Source organism: Scyliorhinus canicula, chromosome 9 (genome assembly GCF_902713615.1).
Source record: "Scyliorhinus canicula chromosome 9, sScyCan1.1, whole genome shotgun sequence".
NCBI lineage: Eukaryota > Metazoa > Chordata > Chondrichthyes > Carcharhiniformes > Scyliorhinidae > Scyliorhinus > Scyliorhinus canicula.
The window spans coordinates 154989706-155010440 of record NC_052154.1 but is presented as its reverse complement, the minus strand read 5'-3'; the positions used below and the strand labels follow the sequence as shown (position 1 = coordinate 155010440).

General features: G+C 47.9%; 1 protein-coding gene across 1 annotated transcript in view; it reads right to left on the bottom strand.

The window, feature by feature from the left end:
• LOC119970947 (inositol 1,4,5-triphosphate receptor associated 2-like) overlaps positions 1 to 20735 on the bottom strand; it is a 163960-nt gene that overhangs the window by 34298 nt on the left and 108927 nt on the right. Inside the window, exons 14-16 of the mRNA XM_038806058.1 lie at positions 17504 to 17560; positions 16353 to 16412; positions 1655 to 1710 (exon numbers count right to left, since the gene is read on the bottom strand). Of these exons, the coding sequence (XP_038661986.1) occupies positions 1655 to 1710; positions 16353 to 16412; positions 17504 to 17560 (173 nt within the window). The remainder of the gene's footprint in view (positions 1 to 1654; positions 1711 to 16352; positions 16413 to 17503; positions 17561 to 20735) is intronic.

The following is a 20735-nucleotide window of genomic DNA, read 5'->3' as shown; positions in this document are numbered from 1 at the left end:
GGAGTCTGCACATCCTCCCCGTGTGTGCGTGGGTTTCCTCCGGTTTCCTCCCACAGTCCAAAGATGTGCAGGTTAGGTGGATTGGCCATGATAAATTGCCCTTAGTGTCCAAAATTGCCCTTAGTGTTGAGTGGGGTTACTGGGGATAGGGTGGAGGTGTTAACCTTGGGTAGGGTGCTCTTTCCAGGAGGCGGTACAGACTCGATGGGCTGAATGGCCTCCTTCTGTACTGTAAATTCTATATATAACATGCTGGCTCACTTCAGAGGGCAGATATGATTCAACTGCACGAGTGTGGGACTGGAATCTCTAGACAGTATCTCTGGTAGTGCAACACTCAATCAGTACTTCCCCTCTAACAGTTTGGCATCCCCAGAGTACAGCCCTTCCAATAGTCATCGCTCCCTCAGTACTGTCCCTGGACAGTATTAGCCTTTCAGTATTACCCCCCTGACAGTGCAACTCTCCCTCAGTACTGCCCTTCCAGCAGTGCAGTGCTCCCTCAGCACTGGGCGGGGAGGGTCAGCTTGGATTATGGGCTCACGCCTGGGCTGCAAAACCCAATACCAGGACATCCAAACTCATCTTTGTTTCTCAGTCTATTTTCAAAATGTTTCATCCGACATAAGCATCGTTGACAAGGTCAGCATTGGTTGCCCATCCCTAATTGCACTCAGGAAGATGATGGAATGCCAAGTTGAACCTCTGCAATCCATGTGGTGTAGGAACATCCATAACCCTAATATGGAGGGAATTCCAGGATTCTGCTCCAGCAACAGGGAAGGAATGGTGGTTGTGATATTCTTTGTGTTTCTTATACTCAGGATGGATGTCGTAGTGTTCACAAAGATCACACAAGTTAAGTTCAATAACAAAGCTAACATCTATTACACGACTTAATATACAGCTCGACCACTTACTCCTATAGCAAGCAATAATCTATTAAACTACAATCTACAATATAATAATACTTGTCTCATACACTCTGTTTTGAACTGTACTCTGCCCTCTCCTCCACTCTTTTCCACTCTCCCAGAAGCCTGACAGTCAGTCCTTTTTATAGGTCTGTTCCCAGCTCCATCTGGTGGTCAGTTATGATATTACATTAACCCTTTACATACTAGATAGTCTACATAATGTCACAGTCGTAATGTTCCAATTTAGGATAGCTTATTACTTGTCGATGGTGCACACTGCTGTCATTGTATGCCAGTGGTGATGGGAGTGAAGGTTTAAGGTGGAGAAGGGGGTGCTGATCAAGCAGACTGCCTGGGCCAGGATGGTGTTCAGCTTCTTCAAAGTTGTTGCAGTCTGGTCGCAACATGTTATAACATTTTTTAACTCTCATCTTCTCAAGGCAGAGCAGGCGAGTCATCCCCAATATCCTGGCCATTATTTATCCCTCAAACAAAATCACAAGGACAGATTGTTTGGTTGGTATCACACTGCTGCTGGTTGGAGCTTGCTATGTGTACAAATTGGCTGTCATCTTTCCCACCTTACAATAGTGACTACATTTAAAGTATACCGCATTGACTAAACCACCTGTGCACCTGAGGCTGTGAAGGTGCTACATAAATACAAGCCTTTCTTTTACACAATCATGCAAAAATTTGTAGCCATCAAAATGCTTATCTCCTGCAATCACACTCACCCAAAGTAGTCTTGACAAATCTTCCCTTGTGCTGCTTTCACTTCAGCACGCAGTCCCTGTGAAAGAAAATAACTTTTAAATGCATCACTTTTTACCCAGAGAGATTTTCCAGGCTGATAATGCCCAGCAATGGAGCTGTGTCAGGAAAGCACTGGACCTTAACTAGTCAGAACGCCTAGGAAAAATTTTAATTGTGACAGGCCCATTCCAGTCACACTCACAAATCACTCCGGTACTGTGTGTGCATTCTGCGAGGGGAGAGAAATAAACCCCTAAATGAGTCAAAATTTAAATTCTCAGCCTTGTGTACAAATATCTTCCTGAACCCGCCCCCTCCTTACCTCTGTGACCACTTCCAGTCCTACAACTCTCCGAGATAACTGCACTCCTCTAATTCTGACCAACTGATTACCCCCGATTTTAATCACTTCACCATTGCCAGCTGTGTCTTCAGCTGCCTGGGCCCTAAACTCTGAAATTCCATCCCGAAAGCACTCCACCTCTATTTCCTCCTTTAGAAATTCTTTAAACCAGGGTTTTTCAAACTGAGGGTCGCGACCTGTGGGTGGGTCGCGGGCTGGTGGCGGGAGGTTCGCGGAGCGATTGGTTACAGTGTTCACGATCACTAAGTCCCCAATGACCGCGCCTGGCTTTTAAGAATGCTGCCACGGGCAGTCCTCGATTGGGTGTATGATTTGAGGGTGTGACGCACACAAGGCTGGGCTGTGTGCTGGTCACCATGCGAGTGCGGGGGATGGGGACACAGGGGCTGACGTGCGTCCATGTTGGCGCACGATGCTAACGGTGGTGGCCCCAGCTTGGAGCTCAGCTCGGGTGCTCTTCCTCTGCGCGCTGCTCGGCTCGTCCCCCACCTTCGATCGGCAGTGTGTGACCTGCGGCTCCATGACCAAACTGTTTAACAGTCAGCACAACGTCCACTTGCACTCCCACGACGGGAAGTATTGGTTGGGAAGTGGTCAGCAGTATGTGACTGGGGTGGATGCAGTGAGAAGGAAGCCAGGCCAGGTTTGTCGACGAGGAATACCAATCAAACAAGACCAGTCAATATGGCTGACATATGTCAACACTGGAAGGAACCTACACAGTCATCATTTTATGTTGCCACTCTCTGGAAACCAGGAAGTAAATAATTTTGATGAGAATGGAGAAGGAGATGACTTGGATGTTTGGATGGTGCAATGCAGTGGAACCAATAAGAAATATTTGACATTGTATGTGTTTGACATAGCCCATTCGAAGCTGGGTGGTACTGGATCGTGCGAATCGCATCCCGTAGTTTTTATAAAACGTCTGAACTTCTTGCGAGCAAATTGTCAGTGAACATCACCGGGATACCGTGTGTGCTAAATGAGAGTCGCAGTTTTTCAATCGTCGCCTTCGATGTCGTGAATGACATCCTGTGGATCTCCAGCCAATTTGAATGAGCATCAATTATGATCAGGAGCATGGAGCCTTGAAAAGAGCTGACAAAATTGGAGTGAAGCCACACCCAAGGCTGTCCCAGCCACCCCCAGGGAGGAAGAGGTGCAGCGGGTGGGAATTTTTGCAGTTCCTGGCACACACTGCGATTTTTGGGCCAGTCGTTCTGTCTCCGCGTTTGGAAAAATCAGGTATTGGAAATAAAATTTCAAATAAAAACTGCTGGCCATGACCAGCCTTTAAATAGGATCGATCAAGTCTTTCCACCAGAGTGGCAGAGAGAAGGTCACACGCCCTGCACATATACTGGCGCCATGCACCCTGTATGTCCGTGCTTTGGGCACAAAATCATGAAGGAGAGATTCCTCCATTTTGTAGCTGCCAGAAAACAAGCAACAGGACTGTGTGAAGAACTGAAGATGGATTATTTTGTAATAAGGACGAGAGGGCCAGAGACACAAACAGGCCAGGATCTCACAACTGAATCTGCTGGAGAGAGCTTCCCAGGACAGTCCACAGCAGGACAAAGCAGTGCTGGTGTGAGCTGTTTTCAGAGCTCCGGGGCCTCTGGTGAACAGCAATTAAGAAGAAACTGAAATGAAAAACAAAGCAATAGAAAGATGATTTCTTGAGCTATGGCTTTAATTGCGCCAATGCAAATCAGGATGGAAGGCCCATGTGTGTTATATGCAGGAATGTACTGGCAAATGAAAGTTTAAAACCCTCAAATCTTCAAAGGCTGGAGATTAAGCATGGTGAGTTTGAGGACAAACCTCTTGATTTTTTTCAAAGGATGCAGCTAGAACTTAAATGGTCAGCTGAAGTCCTTAGCATAAATGTAACACTGAATGACAAAGCAAGTGAGATCATGAGGACCAAGCAGGCTCATCTGCCGCATCAAAGGTAAGCAATAATGGTGTGCCATGAAGGCTGGCCGGCATGGGTCATTAAGGTCGGGCAGTATGGGTCACGTACGTTGGCCAGTGTGGGTCCCGAAGGTCCGCCAATTAGTAAAAGTGAGTCCGGGGAAAAAAAGTTTGAAAAACATTGCTTTAAACTCTACCTCTTCGACCAAGTTTTTGGTCACCTGCCTTAATATCTGCTTATGTGACTCAGTGTGAAAGTTTATCTGATAATCTCTTGTGAAGCACCTTGCAATGCTTACTACGTTCAAGTTGCTATATACATGCAAGTTGCTGTTGCGATGATGTCATCCAGGGACCATTAATTTCACACACATGCTCTGAGGCTGAGTCGCCTTCATCTCTTCAAACCTCTCAGCTCTTGATGACGACAATAGAGACAGACAAATATCTGAAGCGATATTTCTGTCACATGTGGCTCAATTAATCCTCAGTATCCCCTACATGTGGACATTGCTGGAGGCACGCCCCGCCATTCTCCTCCCCCGACCGGCCAAAGTCCCAACGGCGTGGATCTAATATGGTCCTGCCAGTCGGGATACTAGCATGTTCGGGGGCGAGACGATCGGAGGGCAGAGGGGGGGGCCTTATATGGCACCGGCCCAATTTTGGGCGGGTGGTCCGAGTCAGGTGCGCAGCTGATCGGGGGCACTATTCGGAGCTCCATGATCTGAGTCCGTCATGGAGCACGGCGCCGCCGCTGGTGGTCGCCGCTGTGTGCATGCACAGCCTCTGACCTGGACGTGCGAGGACCCATATCTGCAGCAAAAGCTGCGAGCTTCCCGATGGTTCACTGCTAGCCCCCTGGGGGGCTATGAATATGTGGCCCTTTCACGCCAGTTTTTCTGCTGTGAAAGGCCACCGTTTTTACGAAGGCGTGGGGACATAGTCCCAAAAACAGAGAATCCAGCCCATGATAAATGGCACAACCCTGGGAAGCACCGAGGATCAAATGGACCTTGGTGTGCATGTACACTGGTCTGATTAAGAAGCCATATGCCTTTATTAGCCAAGGCATAGACTTTAAGAGCAGGGAGGATAAGCGGGAACTGTATAAAATGTTGGTTAGGCCACAGCTAGAGTATTGTGTGCAGTTCTGAAATCCACATTATAGGAGGAATGTGATAGTACTGGAGATTGGTGCAGAGGAGATTTATCAGGATGTTGCCTGGGCTGGAGATTATTAGATATGAAGAGAAATTGGATAGACTTGGATTGTTTTCCTTGGAGCAGTGGAGACAGAGGGGACATGATTGAGATGCATAAAATGATGAGGGGCAAAGATAGAGTAGACAGGTAGAAATTTATCCCCTTGGTGGTTGGATCAATGACTAGGGGGCATAGATTTAAGGTAAGAGGCAGGAGGCTTAGAGAGGAGGTGAGGAAAAATGTTTTTACTCAGAGGGTGGTAGGAGTTTGGAACTCACTATCTGAAAGGTTGGTGGAGGCAGAGACCCTCATAACATTTAAGAAGTAATTAGATGTGCATTTGTTTTCATTGTTCTTTTTTTTAAATTTAGAGTAGCCAATTATTTTGTTTTCCAATTTTAGGGGCAATTTAGTGTGGCCAATTCACCTACCCTGCACATCTTTGGGTTGTGGGGCTGAAACCCACGCAGACATGGGGAGAATGTGTAAACTCCACACGGACAGTGACCCAGGGCTGGGATTCGAACCCGGGTCCTCAGCACCGCAGTCCCAGTGCTAACCACTGCGCAACATGCCACCCTAGATGTGCATTTGTGATGTCAAGGCACACAAGGCTATGGGCCAAGTGCTGGAAAATGGGATTAGAATAGTTAGGTGGTTGTTTTTGACCGGATCAAACACAATGGGCCGCAAGGTCTTTTCTGTGCTGTATGACTCCATGGGCGCAATTCTCCAGAAAAATCTCTAAGTGCAGTAACGAGCGGGAATTGCAGCGAGCTTCTCAGCGTTCAGCCCAACGATGCCAGCAACAGTATTCAACATTAATTGGTCCACTCACTGAGATCTCATGGGGTTCTCGCCGCAAATGACAGCTCGCCAGCTGATTCGCCGGCATCACACTCGACAGCACCCCCCCCCCGCTAGCAAGGTCGAGCAGCACTTAAGTTGCACTTGCTCAGCCAACCCCTGCCAGCTCGGTACAATGGCGCAGAGGAGCCAAGATTCGGGAATGCTCACCTGGAGAGGCACCTAGAGGTGGTGGAGACCAAAAGGACCCTTCCCTGAGGGTCCCGGTGGGTGAGCCACAAGGCAGCCAGGGCAGCCTGGGATGAGGTGGCGGCAGTGGTCAGCTCGGGGTGTGTGACCAGGGGACTAACCAGCAGTGCAGGAAGAAGGTCAATGATCTTCAGCGGGCAGCACAAGTGAACAGACACAATGCTGCCCACCCCCACAAGGAAGCATCCATCAGCCAACTCCCCAAGCGACCCCCAGCCCTACCTCCCTCTCTAATACGCCCCAACCCCGCCTTCACACCCTTTCCTGCCATGGTGAACCACGCGTGTGGTTACCGATGCCCTCTCTGTGTCTCCTCAGGAAAAGATCACCCATAATCGCTGTGAGAGGGCCCTGGAGATGACTGGTGTGGCCAAGGATAGATCAGTCAGCCACACAGAGGCTGGTGGACGGCACAGAGGTGAGGAACCATCGGACTCCACCCGGAGGACCTGTCAAACATGAGTTGTTATTGCCTTATGACTGACCCATCCCTCCCACTGACCACGTGTCCATTCTCCTGCAGTTACTCCAGCCGATGGAGCCAGCCCATCCAGGGCGGCCTCCACTGCTAACTCCGAGGAAAACACCTCGGAGGAGAGCTCCAAGAATGCCACCGTCGTCGCAGCACAGCTGTCATCTCCAGCCTCCAACAGCACAGATACACACATGTTAGTGGACATGTTACACTATAGGACATGTTAGTGGACAGGCTTCGGCGGCACAATCTGGTGAGCGCCACACCGCTGATGATGCACATCAGGTGGAGGCAGGAACCCCCTGGTGAGACAGCAGTCAGAAGGCTGCTGGATCCCTGGACCCAGCTGGGTCCCAGACTGATGCTAATCCTGTGGAACAGAGTTACCCGGAGCTGATAGCGACGATAGGGTCCAGCCGGGACATTCAGAGGGAGATGTCAGCATCACTCCAGCAGATCCATAGCCACTAGGAGGAGTCCCATAGGCCAGGGGCGCGTGAGATGTCGCTGACAATGCATGACACCGAGGCCAACACTGCTAGGGTGGTGACCGCAGTGGAGAGCCTGGTGGACGACCTTGGCACCATGAGTGAAGGTGTCCAAGTCATCATGCAGTCTGTGACAGCCATGGCTGAGGGTCTCAGCAGGATGTCTGATTCGCTGGGTGATATCACCCAGCACCAGGCTGACCTTACTGAGGTCCTGCTGGACAAGCCCCGCTCTCAGATGGGCATGGCCGAGGCCTGCGGAGCTTGTCCAAGTCATTGAGGAGCATCGCCGAGGGTGTCAACACGATGGTACAGACCATGGGGAACCACCAGTGCTGGTAGGGGGTTGGGAGGGGTTTGGTGTTGGCGGGTGGAGGGGCGACACCATCGAGAGTGGGGTCTGTACAGCACATTGAACACTTTTCGCAAAACCATTATGATGCCTCTGTCACTTCCTGCTGCAATGCGGGCTGACCCCCGGACTCTTTGCCCATCTCCCCAGTGCACCATGACCCATGACGGCCCACTCCTGTAGAGGGTCCCCCAACCCCCCACCGAGCACTGGGGCGGGCAAGCCCAGCACCCCGGGCTCTTTGCCTGTGAGCAAAGATGGCTACTCACCTCCTTGGCTCCCCGCAGAAGCCCTTCCACCAGGTTCACGCTTTTCAAAAGAAATACGAATCATCACCAGCTTGAGCACTTGCTGGGGAGGCCGGTAAATGACAGGAGGCTGTTGGATATGGGGTCGCTCTCGTTGATTGTATGGAAATGCGGCTTAAGTGGTAATAATTGGTTTCTCGCCACACTATGGCGAGATCCCGATTTTGCCTGGGGGAGTGGGCCGGTTACATCGCAAACTGTTTGGCGCCAGGCGCGTATCTCGTTTTTAGCCTCTCCCCCTATTTACCAACCTCGTTACACTTGAGCAAGAGCGTAACAAGTCAAAGATCGCAATCTATGACTCTAATGGCCCTGGTGAATGTGGTGATGAATCACTTTCTTGAAACACTGCAGTATTTCTAGTGCAGGTGCACCCACAGTGCTGTTGGGAAGATCCAGGATTTTGACCCAGCAATGATCAAGGAACGGCAATATAGTTTGAACTCAGAATGTTATGTGTCTTGGAAGGAACTTGCTGGTGATGATATTCCCATGCATCTACTGCCCTTGTCCTTCCTGGTGGAAGGAGGTCACGGGTTTGCAAGTTGCTGTCGAAGGAGGCTTGGCAGGTTGCTACAGTGCATTTGGTGCACAGTGCTGCCAATGTTGGCCGTGTAGAGGGGTAAAGTTTAATTGGTGAATAGGATCAAGGGCTTTGTCCTGGATGCTGTTAGGCTTGTTGAATGGTGTTGGAGCTGCACCTATCTTGGCAAACGGTTTTCCACCACAGTGACTTGTGCCTCATTGGTAGTTGATTGTCTTTGGGGAGTCAGGAGGTGAGTTACTCGCTGCAGAATTCCCAGCCTCTGACCTGCTCTTGCAGGCACAATATTCATATTGCCGGTCCAGTTAATAATAATCGCTTATTGTCACAAGTAGGCTTCAATGAAGTTACTGTGAAAAGCCCCTAGTCGCCAAATTCAGGAACCTGTTCGGGGAGGCTGGTACGGGAATTGAACCCACGCTGCTGGCATTGTTCTGCATTACAAGCCAGCTATTTAGCCCACTGTGCTAAACCAGCCCCAGTTACATTTCTTGTCAATGGTTGAAGATGGTTTGGCCCAGGACATCAACCTGAGAAACTCCCACAGCAAACCAGTTGAGCCAAATGGTGTGTTTTAAAGGCTGTTGCTTTGATAGAATCTATTTCTCATCCAGTCACTCATTAACTTAAATGATGGGTGCGATTCTCCGCTCCCCATGTGGCGTAGGAGAATCGTGGGAGTGCCCCCTGACAAAATTCACGCCCCCTTCGCGATTCTCCCCCCCCCCCGGCTCGGTAGAATCGCCGATTCTCCGACCCGGATGGGCCAAGCGGCCTGCCGTTTGCGGCCGTTTCACGACGGCGGCAAACAGACCTGGTCGCTGCCGTCGTGAAACGGGAGTGAGAAGCCCGTTTGGGGCTTGTAGGTGGTCTAGAAAGGAAAGAGCACCACGACTGTGCTCGGGAGGGGACAGGCCCGCAATCGGTGCCCACCGATCGTCAGGCCGGCGTCCAAATCGGACACACTATTTCCCCACCGCCGCCCCGCAAGATCAAGCTGCCTCGTCTTGCGGGGCAGCTGAGGGGAAAGACGGCCACCGCGCATGCGCGGGTTCGCGCCGTCAGCGTCATGACGTCAGCCGCGCATGCGGGGTTGGAGCCAGCCAACCTGCGCATACGCGGCTGACGTCATTAGGTGCGCCGGCCGCGTCATTCTCGGCGTGACGCCCCCCCCCGGCAGAGATTTACGGAGCGCCACTCCTAGCCCCACCGGGAGGGGAGAATAGGGGGCGAGGAGCGGCCTCCGAGGCCGTCGTGAAACTCGGCCGAGTTCACGACGGCCCTCCCGGTTTTTCCCGGGAGCGGAGAATTCCGCCTGCTGTGTTTTTCTGCACAAGAAGGTCTTGGAATCTTCCAGTCTGTTTAGGCTATCAAACACAAATGTTTTTCATCAAATGATTCAGCCAATCTAATCCCACTCTTTGATTTACACCCTGAGCCCTTTAATAACCCACCCAGTCTAATCCCATTGTCTCCATCCTACTTAGCTCTTTGTATAGCTGGCTGTTACTCTCCCCGTATTTATTTATTTATTTATTTTCTTATCCGTCTCTTTATTTTCTCTCCTGGTTGTCTCTCTCTCTCTCTCTCAATCACTGTCAGTGTGTAAACAAAGAAAAAACGGTGAAATAATTTGAAGAAATTTGAAAGTTACAGTGTAATTCCTCGTTATTTTCAAACGGTTAATTCCATGAGGTTTGTTTGGTGAAAGTATTTGGCAGATTCTTTCTTCCCTTTCTTCACAAGCTCTGGGTCTGATGCCGTAAATCACACTGAAATTCTGCACCACATCACGTGCATGCATGGTTTTCCCAGTGAAAATAACCTGCGACGGTTTGAATCTTCACCCCCCCCCCCATCCTCTGCCCCACACCAAACCAGCCCCCCCAACAGAAAAAAAACACCTTGCAAAGATGCACTTTCACAGACATCATTAGTGAACACAAAAGGTATTTATTAATAATAATTGTGCAGCAGCCACAAGGGCTGTAACTAGCTTCCAAAATGTCTCTACCAGCAGCCTCTCTCACCTTGGGGTGATTCCACACTCTGAGGCCCGATTGGCCAGACAGGCCATGTGACCCTTACTCTGCTGTGTTGCCACTAAAGGACCAATCACCTCTTCCCTCCCCTTTAACTCCTTTATGCAATCTTCAATAACTAATTCACTCAGTGCTAAGTACTAACTAAACGTTAAGTACATGAGTTGGACAATTATAAATTAAGTCTTTGAGAGGGGCTTTCTATTTCTACTTCTTTTTTAAAATTCATTCATGGGATGTGGGTATCACTGGCTGGGCCAGCATTTGCTGCTCGTCCCTAATTGGCCTTGAACTGAGCGGTTTGCTCAGCCATTTCAGAGGCATTTAAGAGCTAACCACATTTCTGTGGGTCTGGAACACATGTAGGCCGGACAAGGTCAGGACAGCAGATTTCCTTCACTACAGGGCATTAGTTACCCAGATGGGTTTTAACGACAATCGGCAATGGTCTCATAGTCTTCATTCCAGATTTTTATTGAACACATCAAAATTCACCATCTGCTGCAGTAGGATTTAAAAGCATGTCCCCAGAGCATTCACAAATACCACTACGCTACTGCCTTCCCCTGTAGAGCGACGTAATTCTGTTTGAGATGTTTCCACAAGATTGAGGTCAAAAGGAACTGCAATAATGGGCACTTCTTCTGGCACAGGCGATTCATCACTATTTGCTTCCATGGAGATATCCTGGGCGGGATTCTCCAACTACGTGCCAGGTCGGAGAATCGCTGGGGGGGGAGACGCGATTCACGAGACCCGCCCCGACGCCAGTCCACCGATTCTCCGGTCACCGGAGAATCGCCGCTATTGGCGCCGGCACGGTGCCCGTTGGGCGCTGCTCTACACGCCACCCCCCCCCCCCCCCCCCCCGGTGATTCTCCACGCGAGATGGGCCTAGTGCCTGCTGAGTTAGGCCTCGTGTTTCCAAATTTGCCAGGGAAGGTAGAAGCCAGCCAGAGTAATCAGAAAGCAAGCCATCATTCACATAGCAGGATTGTATATGGTAAATTAAGCCGACTACATGAGAAACTTTGGTCGTTGATCAAGTTGGATCGGCAGAATTATTGTCTCTCAGACCAGGCTCCTTTCATACCAAAAAGGCAGGACCTCGACGTTCATGCTGCGGGGGCGGCCTGGCGGGGGGGAGATGGGATCCGACCCCGTGGGAGGCCTCCGTGGTGGCCTGGCGCGTGATCAGGACCTACCGATGATCGGGCGGGCTTATCCTGGTGGGGGCCTATGTTCCTCTGCGCCGGGCCCCTGTAGCTCTCCGCCATGTTGCGTCGGGGCCGGCGTGGAGAAGGCAACTAGCGCGCATGCATGATCTCACGCCGGCCGTAGTGCGCATGCGCGAACTCGCGCCGGCCATAGCGCGCATGCGCTTCAACACTTAGCCTCAGGACCAGAGAATCCCACCCCAGTTATATCGACAAAAGGTCAATCGGGTACTTCGGTGGTTACGGGTTCAAAAAAATTTCTTAATGGCAACACCGACTGTAGGAGCAGTTCTCTACTCCTCAAGTGGTCCACATGAAATGAAATGAAATGAATGTTTACAAACGATCGACCCTCGACATTCATTTGGTATGAAAGGAGCCTGGTCTTAGAGACAATAATTCTGCCGCTCCAACTTGATCAACGACCAAAGTTTCTCATGTAGTCGGCTTAATTTACCATATACAATCCTGCTATGTGAATGATGGCTTGCTTTCTGATTACTCTGGCTGGCTTCTACCTTCCCTGGCAAATTTGGAAACACGAGGCTCAGTCTCATTCTGAGACGACGCTTTTGTGGCAGTTCTGCTGGTGGAACTCCTGTTGTTAAATGTGGAGTGGTATGAGAGCTCATGAGAATTTGTGTGATTCAAGGTTCCTCCTGACAGTTTCTTTAGGTCAGACTTGAAAGTTTAAACGGCTCTCCCGGCTAGTCCATTTGATGCTGAGCGGTCAGGCACAGTTCTAATATGTTTAATACCGTTGAGAGTGGCAAAGTTTTGAAACTTGGCACTTGTGAATATGGTTCCATTGTCTGATAACATGACTTCAGCAATCCATGGGTTGAAAAGCATGGGTGTAATATTTCTCTGATAGCATGCGATAAAGGTGACTTCATCTCACAAAATGTTCAACCATTTAAAGTGTGCATCAATCACAAGCAAAAACACTGTGCCTAGGAATGGACCAACATAATCAATATGGATTCGTCCCCATGGCTGGCCACGCCATTCTGGCGCGGAGCCGTGGAGAATCCAGCCCAGTTCTTTCGATAAGTCAAAGTGGACTGACAGGTTTGAGGAGCGCAGCAATTGCTTTACTCTGTTGGAAACTCTCCTCTTGGGGAGCCTTCCAAGACCAACAATGGTGTTTCTTTAGCAGAATACGTAAGGGGGCCAATACCTTCAATCAATTTGATTTAAAAAGATCCATAGTAGTTTGCCATCTCCAAAAGCGATTTGAGTTCAGCTGCCTTTGTGGGGGCAGGCACTTCATTTATTGCCTTGACCTTGTCATCGATGGGTTGTAACCCTTGTGCATCTGCACAGTGCTCCAGGTAGGTCACTTCAGTGGCTTTAAAGGCTCTCTTCTCTCTCTTAAGGTGAACTCCAGTCACCTGAAATCTCTTTAAAACCTCAGTTTGTTCGATGCTCGACCTCTGTCGATCAAGTTCTAAGGACATTATCATGGTCTACTACAACTCGCGGTAGCCCGTGTAGCAGACTTACCACTGTCCTTTAGAATATTACACATGCTGGAGGCATGCCAAAAGGCAGGTGCATGTAGTGGAACCGGCCTTTGTGTGTGTTTATCGTGACATGCCCTGGGATGTGTCATCGAATTCGAGTTGTTTGCATGACTCATATCCAGCTTTGTGCATCATTGATCTCCTGCCAGCTTTGCGTACAGGTCTTCTATTCTCGGCCTGATTAACTGTTAGCTTATAATCGCTGAAAATGCGGATGGTCTTGTCTGGTTTCAGTACAGGTCTGTAGATGCTACCCATTCAGAGAACTGAACTGGTTGGATAATGTCTTTAATGTCTAAACCTCTATAACTCAGTATTCACGTTCTCTCGTAAGGCATATGTTCTTGCCCTAAAGAATCAGGGAGTCGGGCCTCTGGATCCACATAAATATTAGCTTATGGCCCTTTGATTTTGCCTAATTCTTCACAGAAGACACTGACATATTTTCCTATCAGTCCGGGCAGTGCCCTTCCCATACTTGAAAAATATCAGCCCAATTCAACTTTAATTCTTGAAGACAATCGCAGCCAAGAAGGATTGGTCCTTCACCTGTCACTATTATCATTGGGAGCTGGATAGACTGTTGTCCATACCTTACAGGTACCATTGTGGTATCTTTCATTTTTATTGCTTCTCTCGTATAAGTCTTCAACTTGGCAGAAGTGCTCTTCAAGTTCAATGGTTGGACTTCCTCTCTTAGGTACTAAAATCTATGTTCGCCCATCACAGTGGTTGATGCCCCTGTATCCATTTCCATCTGAAGATATTTCTCATTTACCCAGAGCATTACAGTAATAGGATCTGCCTTGCCTATTTTTAGATTAAACAGAGAGTCAATGCCAGAATCACTGGTGCCATGTTCTTCCACATTGTATACTTGTAACATCTTGGCTATTATGCGATCAATTTCAGGCCCCTCTTGACCCGGAGTCGCAACACAGGTGAAATTAAATTTTATTTAAAATACCCAAGGTCCTTGGTTGAGCTCAATAAACAACAATCTCCAGGTTTGTAACTTTAAAAAACAAGTGACCAGTTATTATGTACAGTATTATAATTAAATGGACAGAAAGTGTAACTATCTACTACGCATTTCCCAAACCCCCCCCCCTTCCTAACTCGCCCCACTCTCTAGACACACACAGCCAGACAAGCAACACAGATGGGAAATAGTAGTGGAAAGGGAAATAAAATATGAAATTAAAATAAAAGAAGGAATCTGATGCACTTGCATTACCTCCAGTCAATTTCTGAAGTTCAGGCTTTCATTTGGTACTTCTTACATCAAGGCATGAGATGGTTTTCTCTGACAACATTATCTACTTCCGCTGCAGACTCAGCATCATTTCAGAGAGAGAGAGAGAGAGAGAGGAGTGAGAGAGGAAAGAGGAGAGAAGAGAGAGAGAGAGGAGAAAGAGAGAGAGAGCGAGAGAACGGGTTCCTTTCACTTCCCAGGTCTAAACACCTCTGCCCAATTTTCTCAGAAAACATCACGCAGGAACCAATCACTGGCTGCTGTCGGGCAGAACACTGTCCTTGGCAAATCCACCAGTTACCAATTAACCATTTGAACCAAGTCCCTCCAAAGCTGGTTCCTAAGATCCATCTGGAGCCGAGGAGTCTAGATTGTCCTCTCCAACAAAGAAAACCTGCGAATGCCATATCCTAACAAGTAGGCTGTTGCAATAGAATCTTCTGCTTAAAGGCACATCCCGATTGAGGGTCCACGGACCAAAAATAATAAAATAAATGGGAACAAAGGAAATAATAGGAAGGACACTTATAATTGATAGATTGCTTGACAATCCTGACTTAGCTCTGCACTACTTTATTAAAAGTATTTTTATGGGAGGGCAGCACGGTGGCGCAGTGGTTAGCACTGCTGCCTCATGGCGCTGAGGTCTGGGTTCGATCGTAGCTCTGGGTCACTGTCCGTGTGGAGTTTGCACATTCTCCCAGTGTTTGCGTGGGTTTCACCCCCACAACCCAAAGATGTGCAGGGTAGGTGAATTGGCCACGCTAAATTGCCCCTTAATTGGAAAAAATGAATTGGGTCCTCTAAATTTATAAAAAAGAAAACAAAAGTACTTTTATGGTGACAAAAAAACACTAAACCTTCTTAAACCGACATGATTCAGGAGTGTGTTTACCATCACATCGCTAACATTCCACCTTAAGTATTACTGACTGATTACCTATTCTGTACCTTTTGTTTTGTTGGTGGTTGAATTTGTTTCCTGCTTCGTGGCTGCTTCGATGGTTTTTGCACCACGGCTGGCAGCAGATTCCTTCCCTATCTGGCGAATGGTGACATTTTATGTGCTCTGCAGCTCTTGCCCACTTTTTTCAGTACTTTGCATGGCCAGCAATATCTCCATTGCTAGTTTAAAATTTATATTAATCTCTGCAAGCAATCTGCTTCGAACAGCATCGTTGTTCACACCACAGACTAACCTATCACGTAACATGTCATTTAAGGTGGCTCCAAAATCAAAATACTCTGATAATTGCTTCAGTTTCGCAATGTGAGTCATAATCGATTTGCCTGGAGCTCTCATCCTCAAATTAAATGAGAATCTTTGGAGTATGACTAATGGTTGAGGTTACAATTGAGCCTTCATTAAGTCCACAAGCTCACTAAATGATTTTGAGTCGGGCATGCTTGGGCTGTAAGACTGCAAGTAAGGTTATAGGTCTGATGTCCACAAGCACTTAGGAGAATTGCTTTCCATTTTGCCTTCTCCCCGATTTCATTTCCATGGAAAGAATACGCAAGGTGCTCGATATATTGTTCCCAGTCTTCTATGGAGGATCAAAGGGTATATTCGCCACAAAGAGGCATTCTAGTGAGTACTTTTTTTTCAGACTTCGATTAAAACAGGATACTCACAGGTATCGCGCCAAAAGCAGTATCAGGGTAATTTATCCTCATCACCAGGTGCAAAGTTGCACTTTCACAGACTTCATTAGTGAACACGAAAGGTAATTATTAATAAGAATTGTGCAGCAGCCTCATGGCTGTAGCCAGCTCCTCAAAATGTCGCTGCCTAGGAGCCTTTCTCATCCTTGGGTAATTCAACAGAGTCCCAATTAGTCACCCAGGCCAGGTGACCCTTACTCTGCTGTGTTGCCCTTAAAGGGGCAACCACCACACACCTACACAAATCACAGAACCTACCTCAATCACTTTACATCTTTCTTCATTGGATATCTTCAGCTCTTCAATCAAAGCTGTTTCCTGGATTAGTTTTGAGAGAGTAAACAGTAAAAGGGGTTGAATGATGAAGACTACAAAATAAATCACCAAATGAAATATATTACAGAACGGGAGGCGACCATTTGGCCTATCACTGTGCCTGCATTAGTTTGTGAACCATCTGAACAAATCCGATTTCCCTGCCCTTTCTTGTTGAAATCATAGAATTTACAGTGCAGAAGGAGGCCATTCAGCCCATCGAGTCTGCACCGGCCCTTGGAAAGAGCAACCTACTCAAGCCCACACCTCCACCCTATCCCCATAACTCAGTTACCCCACCCAACACTAAGGGCAATTTTGGACACGAAGGACAATTTAGCATGGCCAATCCACCTAACCTGCACATCTTTGGACTGTGGGAGGAAACCGGAGCACCCAGAGGAAACCCACGCACACATGGGGAGAAGGTGCAGACTCCACACAGACAGTGACCCAAGCCAGGAATCGAACCTGGGACCCTGGAGCTGTGAAGCAATTGTGCTAACCACTGTGCTACCGTGCTGCCCTCAAACTTTCCTAACGGCCTTTTGCATTCTCTCTTTTCAGATCCTTATCCAACTCCTTTTAAATATTATTATTGTCTCTGCCTCAATAGCCCCTGTGAGTGGGTTTCCTCCGGTTGCTTCGGTTTCCTCACACAAGTCCCGAAAGATGTGCTTGTTAGGTGAATTGGACATTTTGATTTCTCCCTCTGTGTACCCGAACAGGCACCGCAATGTGGCGCCTAGGGGCTTTTCACACTAACTTAATGCAGTGTTACTGTAAGCTTACTTGTGACACCAACAAAGATTACTACATAAACCTATATTAGATTGCACAATCCTTCTCTGCACCTCCCTTGCGGGATGGTATTTTCCTTTGCTCAGAATGTTACATTTCAAATTGAGCTTCATTTTCCTATCTCCTTATTTAGCATCATCTAAATACACATAAAGGCCACAAATTGCCGGTCACAATGAAATACAGCTCACATCCATTCTCTTGGGATAATCGAATGTTAAATGGAATTAATTCCACTTCTGATTAATTGATCTGCAATGAACTGTATCAAAGCCCAACCACGAGATGCATACCTCAAAGATTAAAGCATCTTTAGAAATCAGCAGGTTTTGAGCCTCATGAATCTGCTTCTGAAAAATTAAAAGACAGAAACCGAAATGTTGCATTAATCGCACAAAATATTTAGGTTACACTTAGCAACTTAATTATTTCCGTGCAAAATGGAGATAATTGGGTAGTCAGTCACTTCCTGGAAACGTGTTTCTATAAGTGACCAGGATTGATTTACATGGAAATTCTGTGTTATACAACCAACCTTGACCCACTGCATTTTGAAATAATGTTGCGTTTATGGGTAACTTTGCTGTGGTTTTGAATATGTGTTACGGTCGATTTAATGCATAGAAACTCAATTTCAAAAGGCTCTGTCGACTGCTGAAAATCCCACCCTGTTCCCACTTGTAATGGTGTCAGCCTTAAGTACAAGATATTGATGCTCTCTTAATGTCTAACACAGTGGGAACCAGATTTAAGTGTGAACAAATGTCTTCACAAAAGGATGGAGGGTGTTTCTCTTTCTTCGTATAAATAATAATCGCACTGGGGAAAAAAATCCCCAAATGAAATGTGACCCAATATTCCTTGCTTGGCTATTGTGTGTTTTCAGTTTTCCTGGCCTGGGTATTATACAGCAAGAAACAAATACAAGACCATTTAATACACTCAAGTACAATTCCACTAGATGGTCTTTTAAGGGAGTCAATAAATGTTTATTTTAAACTTATTAGCGCAATCACTAAAATAGCAACTTGAGAAGGCTAATGGTTGGTTGTTGGTATCACACGCAGAAAGTTCTAGGTTTATATTTTAGTTCCAACATTCAGTTTTTCCGTTATTTTTTAGAGCACGAAAGACATACAAAGCAGATACCTTCTTCAAATAAATATGTGTAAAAACTCCACACCAGTAATTTTAAGACTCCAGAAGCTGCGGTCGACCCTCCTGTACTGAGAAAGCTTTGTAAATCGTTGTGTGAGTGATATTGTCCTGGTCTTACTCTTGGGTTTCTGACACTTCATTCAAACAAGGTAGAGATAAAAGGGAAAAATGTAAACGCTGAAATGCTGAAATGGAAACTGACATGATAGATATTCACATCAGCCAAGTCAATAGTTGAAACAGAGGCAGGGGCCGGGATTCTCCCCTACCGGGCGGGGCGGGGGGTCCTGGCGTGTTGGAGTGGCGTGAACCACTTCGGCTACGGGCCGACCCAAAGGTGCGGAAGTCTCCGCACCTTTAGGGCCAAGCCCTCACATTGAGGGGCTAGGCCCACGCCGGAGTGGTTCCCGCTCCACCAGCTGGCGTGAACGGCCTTTGGCGCCACGCCAGCCGGGGTTGAAAGGACTTCGCCAGCCGGTGTAAGTCCGCTCTTGCGCCGGAGCGTCACCGACTGCTGACGTCATACCGGCGCATGCGCAGGGGAGGGGGTCTCTTCCGCCTCTTCCATGGTGAAGACCATGGCGAAGGGGGAAGAAAAAGATTGCCCCCACAGCACAGGCCCGCCCGCCGATCGGTGGGCTCCGATCTCAGACAGGACGCGGTTTTACGGTCAGGCGGGCAGGGCCTCAGGGAGCAGTCCACTCTTGCGCCTATTACGGCTTTTAAGTAGACACTTAATGCCCACTTAAGGGCCTTTTCCCACATAGGTTCAGTTTTCAGGCTGGTGGGTGTCCAATGACTGGGCAGCACGGTAGCATTGTGGATAGCACAATCGCTTCACAGCTCCAGGGTCCCAGGTTCGATTCCGGCTTGGGTCACTGTCTGTGCGGAGTCTGCACATCCTCCCCGTGTGTGAGTGGGTTTCCTCCGGGTGCTCCGGTTTCCTCCCACAGTCCAAAGATGTGCAGGTTAGGCGGATTGGACATGATAAATTGCCCTTAGTGTCCAAAATTGCCCTTAGTGTTGGGTGGGGTTACTGGGTTATAGGGATAGGGTAGAGGTGTCAACCTTGGGTAGGGTGCTCTTTCCAGGAGCCGGTGCAGACTCGATGGGCCGAATGGCCTCCTTCTGCACTGTAAATTCTATGATCTATGACTGAGGGTGGCAAATTCTCATCATTGATCTCCGGTGGGAAGGGGTGGGCCACCTCCATCAGAAGCCACCCACTGACAGGGGGTGCCCTCCCCTCATGGACCAGAGACCTCCAGATTCCCTCCACCCTCAGCCTAACCCCCGACACTGATATTGCCCTATCTCACGACCACCCAAGATATTCGCAAATGTACCTTCCTTGGGACCTCTGCCACTCACCTTGACACCAGCTCTCTGAGTCAAAATGTTGTGGGTTTGAGCCTCAGCTCCAGAAATTTGAGCACATAATCCACTCTGACACTCCCAGTGCAGCTTAGGGCTCAACACTTTTTTTTCGAGGATTCTTCTTGGGATTTTTCAAGTGCTACATTTTGGGTTTTGGAGTAAGTTTTGGTATTCGGCAGCTCCTTTTTCGTGCGAGGGATTCAGGATACCATTCCTCCTTAGTTCCTGCAATTGGAGGACTGGAGCAACAACATTGAAGAGGCTGAAAGTGTGAATGGAGGAGCGGCTCCTTACAGATTCTGTCTCCCATGTTTGTTACTCCTCCAATCAAAATACACAGGCAACCTTTATTGATTATTTTTGCATCGACCTTTGAGTTCCCGTTGGCTATTTGTGAGTTTTTTAGGGCAAATCTGCCTACAGCCCCCTTGCATTTTGAACCCTTGTGTGGTACGGAATGAATGCTATATTTTCAAAGGGGCAGGATTATGGGGCTGCTGCCCTGTTTGGAGGGGGGGGGGCAGTAGTAACATTTCACTTCTGGAGGGGCAGTAATGAGGCATGCTGCACTGTCAAATGCTGAGGGAATGCATTTTTACAGGTGCTATCTTTCAGAAGAGAGATTCAACCATCAGCTTATCAGGTGGATGTTATAGATCGCATGACATTATTGGAAGAAACGCAGGGTAGCTCTCCTGGAAATCCTGGGCTAACATATATCGCTGTCCATCGTCACAAAAAGCTGATTATCTGTTCATTATTACACTTGTAATGTGGGTGGTGTTAAAGGTTGTGTTGCTAAGTGTGCTTTACACTTAATTTGCTCTGTTTAATCACCTTGCTCTAGAGTCGCCAGGTATCTTTATGATACCACCACGAGGTTCAAGTTCAAGTGCTGATCAATAACTCAATACACCAGTTAGTAAGGTTCAAATCAAAACACATTTATTATATACACAGTCAATCGCTACTCATGCATAAAATACTATT